Source organism: Nestor notabilis, unplaced genomic scaffold (assembly GCF_000696875.1).
Source record: "Nestor notabilis isolate BGI_N333 unplaced genomic scaffold, ASM69687v1 scaffold13007, whole genome shotgun sequence".
Lineage (NCBI taxonomy): Eukaryota > Metazoa > Chordata > Aves > Psittaciformes > Psittacidae > Nestor > Nestor notabilis.
Genome location: NW_009935196.1, coordinates 2240 through 10531, shown reverse-complemented (window position 1 = coordinate 10531; position 8292 = coordinate 2240). Strand labels below are relative to the sequence as shown.

General features: G+C 41.4%; 1 protein-coding gene across 1 annotated transcript in view; it reads left to right on the top strand.

The window, feature by feature from the left end:
• Positions 1 to 8004, top strand: part of MAP2K1 (mitogen-activated protein kinase kinase 1) — a gene marked incomplete at its 5' end in the record, with an annotated part of 17756 nt that extends 9752 nt beyond the window's left edge. The window contains 6 exons of the mRNA XM_010017725.1: positions 1908 to 2032; positions 3967 to 4174; positions 4308 to 4372; positions 4503 to 4564; positions 6067 to 6112; positions 7086 to 8004. Coding sequence (XP_010016027.1) covers positions 1908 to 2032; positions 3967 to 4174; positions 4308 to 4372; positions 4503 to 4564; positions 6067 to 6112; positions 7086 to 7199 — 620 coding nt within the window. The remainder of the gene's footprint in view (positions 1 to 1907; positions 2033 to 3966; positions 4175 to 4307; positions 4373 to 4502; positions 4565 to 6066; positions 6113 to 7085) is intronic.
• Between the last annotated feature and the right edge of the window lie 288 nt (positions 8005 to 8292).

Here is an 8292-nt window from a genome sequence, read left to right as displayed (position 1 = left end):
CTGCTGGAATTTGAAACTGATGGGTCAAGCTGCTGGACTAGATTCTTTCTTTTCACTGTGCAGTGTGCTGAGCTCTCTGCAAGCAGTCAAAACTTGCAGAAGGTTCAGCTCCAGGTGGCCTCTAAAAGTCTCTCTTTACTGAAGCCCTACTCAGAGTTAACCAGTTCGTACCATTCTGTTTTCTGCCTGGTCAACAGCTCCACAAACTGCCTGGTACCTCTGCTGCTCTGACAGGAGGAAAATCTACTGAAGAGAGCAATGTTTATAAGCCAGTTGCTTTCCTAGGGATGGGGAATTTCAAATACACACCAAATACGTGCCCGTGTTCTTCCTCCTCTTTAAGGAGGAAGACTGTACCTGACCAAAGCAGCTGGGATTTCCTTTCTGGTAGAAAAAGTACATAGGCATAACTTCCTTTGTGTTAAGAGCAGGGAGTAGTTTGTGTTAGATCACTCTGTGGATTTTCTATAGGCTGATGCTTACTCCAAGCAAAGTGGACAGTCTGCAGGCTTGCTGTCCTGTAGCTGAGCTTAGAACTTATATACACAGAAATCATCCTAAAATACTGTTTCCGGTGTGCCTGGACGGTGTCATTTACCTGGAAGGATGATGTTATGAACCAGTAGATACAGCCACGATTTCCGAATGTAGATAACTTTCTTTAAGCTTGGTTTTGGTTCTTTGAAAGGGGGCTGAGTGGGGAAACACCTAAGGCATAGCTTTGTCTTTGTTTCCAATCTCCATGGGTCTTGTTCAGTGAGGCATAACCTTCTGCATGGGGATCTCTTTCCAGAGATGAGGAGTCATGTTAGTATGATCTTTCCAGTGCCATCTTGTTATCACCAACTAAGGCCAGTTCTTCAGTCACTGAAATGAGAACAACCTGGAATATATTTGTGTTTAAAAGGGAAATGCAAGTGAAAATATGTTACAGACTATATAGACCTTTGGGCCTGCTCTTGAGTAGCAGGGTCTAAAGTGAAGTTTTAATAGTCTGAGCTGATCTCTTCCTTCATAACCAATTCATAGTACCCTTTTTTCTGTAGCACTGCTTGCAGATGTGAGCTGTTGCTTGCTTATCTCAATAATGCATTAGTAAAGATCAGCTAAGCAGTGAAAAAACCTTTACAGCTACAAACGAAACACTAAATAATTGTTCCCTGTACCTTTGCATTCAAATAGCTGTTATTAGTTGCTTAGTTACCAGTGACCCTTATTAAATTTCTGTTTAGAAACAGCGATGGAGTCAAAATCCTGCTGGGTTCTGTCACAGGTAAACACAGTCTCAAAGCATTTCAAATGCAGAATTTCAGTAATAGGATAATGATTTTTTCAGAGTTTTTTTAAACAACCTCACTCCAACACAACAAACAGACAAACCCCCCCAATACCTCCAAACAAACCCCAGAACAGCAAGAACACAGTCCAAGAACTGTTCTGCTAAAGGATGGTTTATGTTATGTAGCTAAGAATGCTAAGTTAAGGATGATGAAGTGGCTGCTGTAGTTCATTTACCTTTGTAAAATAAATATAGAGCCTCTTTACTGATTCTTTCTGGGCAAAAGCAGCTGTGCTGACATACACTTTAATGTTTATCTCTCATCTTACTCATTGCAAGGAGGACGTAGATGCTCAAACTTAATACTTGGAAGAGAAGGAACAGGATGAAATTAAACCTGAAAACTGACAGCCTTTTTGCATCAGTCTGTAAATAAATAGCTTGTGAAATGGATTTTGGTAGGGAACCACATCTTTGGGGATAGAATTGTGTCATAGTTAGAAGGGAAACAAAGGGAGACACGTGGTAACTCACCTTTCATGTTACTTTCATTGTCAAAATTAACATTTTATCTGTTACAAATATAAATCATTCATATATATATATATATATTTTTTTTTTCCCTCAGATGTTAAGCCTTCTAACATTTTGGTAAACTCTAGAGGGGAAATCAAGCTTTGTGATTTTGGTGTCAGTGGACAACTGATAGATTCTATGGCAAACTCGTTTGTTGGCACACGCTCCTACATGTCTGTAAGTACAGAGTTTATAGCTTTGAGTTTACTGTATGTTCTGGTAGAGATACCATAATTCCAGTAATCAAACAAGAAACCAACTATTGCCATTACTACTGCTGGTCACAGTTCAGCACTTCCTGCATTCCAGGAATATTCCAGTATCAGATTGTATGTGGGGGGAAGGAACTGTTGCAAGGAAAGCCAAGCAACTTGGTATGTTTTGTAACACGACAGCAGATGTAGTTGTGTCCTTGTTGCAGAATCCAATTAGTTAATGCATCTGGGTTTTGTATACATGTCTCCATAAAAGCCCAGTATTTACAGTTTGCTTTCCTTAAGTGTGGTTCTCTTCCCACTCCAACATTTTGCTGTGGTCACTTACACAGGCAAGCTGCTGCCTTGCTAGTGATCCTGTTGTGCCTGCTCCTGGGAGCCCAACATGCTGCAGCAACAAGAGAAAGCATGGGAGTGGCTGCTGTGGACAAGGCCATGGCAGCAATCTGAGCCTGTTTAGAGGATGTTCTTTATTCCTCTGTATGAGGAACACCTTGAAACTTGCTCTTCAGATGAACTCTTTGCATTATGTGAAAGGCACAGTTAATGGAAATAACGGGTCTCATTCTAATGTACACACCTTGTGCAGCAGACAGCAAATTAGCTCCTACAATAGCATGTTCAGAGGTTCTGCTCTGGGATTGAAACTGTGTAGGCTTAAACTATTTTTTCTGCTCAAAGCATAATAGTGCTTTAGCTTTGTATGGGGCCTGCACTTCAACAGCAAAGAGAGTGTTCTCTTTTTTTGTCATGTAATATTGGTAATGTACTTGAAATAAAACTGTGGCTTATGTTCCCACATACATTTGGGGACTATTGCTATCAGCAAAAGAAATTCACTGCCCCGTCTCTTCTGGGCCTTTGACATACTGCTGGTTCTCCCTTTTTCTTTCAGTAGGAGGAGTGAGAGCAAAGTGCTGTCTGCTTTTGGTGTTCTTCGCTTTGTTTTTACAGACTGAGATTCAGCTTTGCTCTCTGTTGTCATATGTCACAGACCAAGCCATCATGGTGATTCTGTTGTTTTTGATAGTGTCTGAAGTATCTTTTCTGGCAGCAGCTCCCTTTAGCATACTTTTAGCTGAGTCTGTTGCCTTACCTGCATACATATTTATAATGCAAATGGTTAAATTTAAGCCTATTTCACTTTAGTTTGTCAGGCCATAATGTGCAGGTTGTTCAGCTGACACAACACATGCCCATTTTCCCATTGTGTATATTTTTCAGTCATTATACCTCCAGGAAAGGTCTGTGTCCTGTATAATACTGTATCATTCAATAGGTATGTTATATTTTATTAGCATATTGGTGGATTATAAAGCTCAGCAGTTTCTTTAGAAGTTATTTGAATATGGATCTGAAGCTGCAGCATGCATGTATAGAATAGTTCTGGCATAAATACATTTCTGCTGTAGAGAGCTGTCAGAGTGGCATCAGCTGAGAGGTGTCACAAACCACTGGACTATTGCTAGAGCACCAGGTCACTTTTGGACACAGAATTAATAATGTTACCTTCCCTTTCCTTCCCAAAGCAGAAAGCCAAGAGCAGCTTCTCAGGGAAACCAGATGAATCTTTAGTTGCCCATACTAGCTTTGCTTTCTTGCTCTTTAGTTATCTCATCATTAATATCTGCAACATTTAGATATAAAGCTAAAGAAAGAAACCAGTGACATAATAGCATCATTTTGAAGAATTCTCGGTGTGCAGTGGTGTATGCAATGTTTGTGGGACTGCTGGAACTCCAGATGAGAGACTGGAAGTAGAAGACCAGCAAGTTACTCAGTGGAACACGTCATTGTAATAGGTTGAGGTTTCATCTTCCATTTTATCCAGGTTATTGCAGAATGCAGAGGGTTTGCTTGGTATTATACTCTCTCCTCCCTTTTCATCTGTTGTAGCCGGAAAGACTACAGGGAACTCACTACTCGGTGCAGTCGGATATCTGGAGCATGGGGCTGTCCCTGGTGGAAATGGCTATTGGCAGATACCCAATTCCTCCTCCTGACTCTAAGGAGCTTGAATTAATGTTTGGCTGCCCCGTAGAGGGGGATTCACCAGTCACAGAGACCTCACCCAGGCAAAGAACACCTGGTCGACCAGTAAGCTGTAAGTTACAACAGCTTGTATATTCTTTTCTCGTACCCTTCTCTGTCAGCTTAAAGGTCTTGGTGTCTTCAAACACCCCTACCACAGAAGGAGAGTAACACTGTACTTTTCTACTTCTACGATTTCTCCTTAGCCTATGGACCAGACAGCAGACCCCCAATGGCAATCTTTGAACTTCTTGATTACATTGTCAACGAGGTAATGAACTTCTTGCACTTGCACCAATACTGCTGTAAACTTACCCAGATACAGGGTGCATAATTGGTAGATCTCTGAGTAGGTTGTGCACCACCATGATACGCTGAATGACTGATTTATTTCTTTTTAGCCACCTCCAAAACTGCCTAATGGTGTTTTTGGTTCTGAATTTCAAGATTTTGTTAACAAATGGTGAGTACTTTCTCTGTGGCTAAGTTGGGAAGGGACATGTTTGGGATCAGCCCTGCTGTCTTAATGCATCAATAACTTTACTGTCCGAGTCCCTTTGGTTTAAACCCAGCTGGTAACTAAGTACCCCTGCAGTGGGATGGGGAAGAGAATTGGAAAAAGGGTAAAAACCTGTGGGTTGAGATAAGAACAGTTTAATAATTGTAAGTAAAATATAATAATAGGAAATAGAGAGGAAAGAATAAACCCTGTCTGCCCTCCAAAAACAAGTGATGCACAATACAATTGCTCACCACCCAGGCTGTCCCTGAGCAGTGAGCAGCCCCTCCTGGCCAATTCCCCCCAGTTCACGTACTGGGATGATGGTCTATGGTGTGGAATATCCCTTTGGCTAGTTCAGGGCAGCACTCCTGGCTCTGCTTCCTCCTGGGTTCTTGTGCCCCTCCTCACTGGCAGAGCATGAGAGACTGCACAGTCCTTGGTCAGGATAAGCATTACTTAGCAACAACTAAAACATGGTGTATTATCAACATTGTTCTCAGACTAAAGTCAAAACACGGCACTGCACCAGATACTGGGAAGAAAATTAACTCTATTCCAGCCAAAACCAGGAAAGTTCCTACTTGTGGCCATGGCAAATGTAATTTCAGTTAGCGTAATCTTCTTTCTCTGTTAATGTGCCTAAAGCTCAATATACAGGCACCAGCTTAACAGCATATGTATCCAAAGAGAACCCCAAATCTTAGAGATGTTCCTCTCCTGAAGATATGATTTCTGCTGCTGTTTGCAACTTTGAGTTCTCAGCATCGAAGACACCTTAGCACTTATGACTGATCATATGCCACAGTTCTAAAGGAGAATCTTTACTTTTAAGGGTAGCCCTCAGAGTGTTCTGCAGTGACTGTTCCATGGGATGCACAAGTCTTGCAGGCTCCAAATATTTGTATTTTTCTTTCCAAGTGTTTCACTGAACTAAGAACTTTATCATAGCAGCCATTCACCCGTCAGTTTACTTTTCCAATTGCACTTGATACCAGCACTGAACCAGTACATTCAGTGCTAAGTAAGGCAGTTTGAAAAGTTAATTTATTAAAAGCTACATATAGGTATTTACTGCTACCAAATGGAAGAACAGCAACACAACAGCCATACTTGATACAGAGCTTGAAAAGGCTTGGGTAAAAGAAACTTGGGGGATAAAGCGGTTCGTAGTGTTGAGGCTTTGTTTTATTGGGAATTTGATCTCTCCAGCTTGGTTATAGACACTCACTCCTGCCCCCACTGAAGAGCATCAAACAATTCAGGATGTTATACCTAAAACTGTGCCTGTGAAACCTACAGAAGGGACTCGTGTACAGACCCTGATCTGTGTTTGAGGCACTGCATTACCTAACGCTTTTATCTAGAGTGGGATCTTCTTAGACCAAAGCTGCACATCAGCATGATGTAAGCTGATCCTTAAAAGATAATACATGTAATTTGTGTAACACTTTCTGTTTTCCTAGTTTAATTAAAAATCCTGCTGAGAGAGCCGACTTGAAGCAGCTGATGGTAAGTGAAAGCTCTGAACTTGAACTAGGAGCTCTCTTCCATGCAGGTTGGGATTCCTCAGCTGCCCTGAGATCAGGATCAGAGCATGAGGCCTAGAGTGTAGTTTGTGGCCCTTGACACAAGCAGCTCGGTTTGGCCAGGGGCTGCTTTTCTGGGGCTTCTTTTCAAGGTGTTACAGGTTTCACAAGCTTCCAGGACAGGGACTGTCAAGGAGACGAAAATGGGTGGGTTTGGGAGTCTGATAATCACAGTAAGTGTATGACCTAATGCTATTAATGAGCAAAATAATTCCCTTTTTTGGGTTTATTGGTCAATAATAAAGTAAATAGATTATTACTTTCAGGAGGCGAGAACACAATTCTACATGCATATGGACTAGCTAAATGTATGTTAATCCTCTGTTGAAAAAGAGGCAAATTTTATTCTTCACATCAGCTTTGTTCAGCAAAAACTATAAACTACTAGACACAAACATCCTGCTTTTTTTTCCTGCATGAGGTAACCTTACTAGTTTCAGTTGATCTTTTCATGGCTGTAAGTGTAACACTAGCACTTAAGTTCTACTGCAGAAAATCAAGTTTTCCCTGCTGTGATGCTGTTGTACAATAAGGGTGCAAAATGCAGTCAGACTCCTGGTTACAAAAAGCCTCTCTGTGCCCAGGCAGACATTTTGCAGAGTATTATCTCAAGTGGCTGAGTCACGTCCTTATTGCATGCTCTGGTGTAAGTATTGTGCACTAGGCACCGTGTAGGCAGCACTCCTCTGGAATGCTGTGCCATGTGTACATTTCATACGCTGGGTATTTCCAGAACCCTGCAGAAAAGCTCTCCTGGTTGCTTCGTGTGGTTTACCAGATTTTACAGCTAGCTTGAAAACTGAAAGTAAATTGGATTAATGCTATTTCAGGTTATTTGAAACTATTACTTAACAGATTTGGGTGCTTGAATACTGATGATGTTCTCCTCTGCTCAGATTCACGCTTTCATTAAGAGATCTGAAGCGGAGGAGGTGGATTTTGCAGGGTGGCTCTGTTCAACCATAGGCCTTAACCAACCAAGCACCCCCACACATGCTGCTGGAGTCTGAGTGCTGAAGAGCTGCTCCTGTACTGTACATCTGTTAACAACGATGCTATTTTGGTCCTCTTTCCTCAGCTTCTACCTGTTCAAACATGTATTTCACCTCTTAAGGAAGAATGTCTTTATAGCATGTGCCAAATGGTTTTAAACTTTGTCATATACTAATTGGTATTGTATTGGATGACACTCGTTCACTGACCAAACTGTAAGATGTCTAAGTTCCAGTGCTTGCTGATTTTAAGTGATTATGGATATTCTTTCTTAATGAAGATATCACTGGGGGTGTTTCCTCCCAGCTTGTTTGAACTCTATCAAGATCCTTTGTAAATCGTTGGTACTTCAATCATGCTTACCTAATCTCCCATGCAGAAAGGGTTAGGGATGCTCTGAATCTGTATCTGTTGAGCATGCTTTTGCTGCTGTCAAACTGTACCTGGAAGTTAGGCCTGATGGTTCCAATGTTGCTATTTGTTCTGAGATCTCTCTTCACAGGTCTAGATGGCAGGAGCTTTGCATTTCTTGGAACGTCCAGGGCACTATTCTAATTGTAGAACTTGTTCATATTTCTATATTTATTTTTAAAGCATATCATCATACTTGGGTTTAGTGATGTACGTCTTTCTAATTGATTTTTAAAAGTTACTTCTTGGGTGTGTCCTACAGAATCAAGACAAAGATCCAGGCAGTTTTGCTTTCTTTTAACCTGAAGTTTCATGACAGCTATGTTTAGTGTCTAAAGTGTATGAAGATCCTCTATTGTTTTATTCTCTCAGATGTTTAGCAATGGGTTCTCTTAATAAATATATTATCAAATAAATTCTTGAAGCTTTTTTAGAGACTTAAGAACTTAACCAAAGCCTTAATCTGAAGGTGTGTGTCCATTACACACCCTTTTTCTGTATATACCCTGTGTCCTGGGTTTCTGAGGGTTGCCTGACTGCAGGGGCTGTGTCTGTGTCACTCACACACCTCTGTACAGCCTTCAGTGCTCAGTTCAGTGCTGTGACCCCCCCGGGTAGGGTGTGACAGTCTCTGGCACGGGAACACTGTGATCCAGCCAGCCAAGGGCAGACCTGCTTGCCTACATCTGTCACTACACT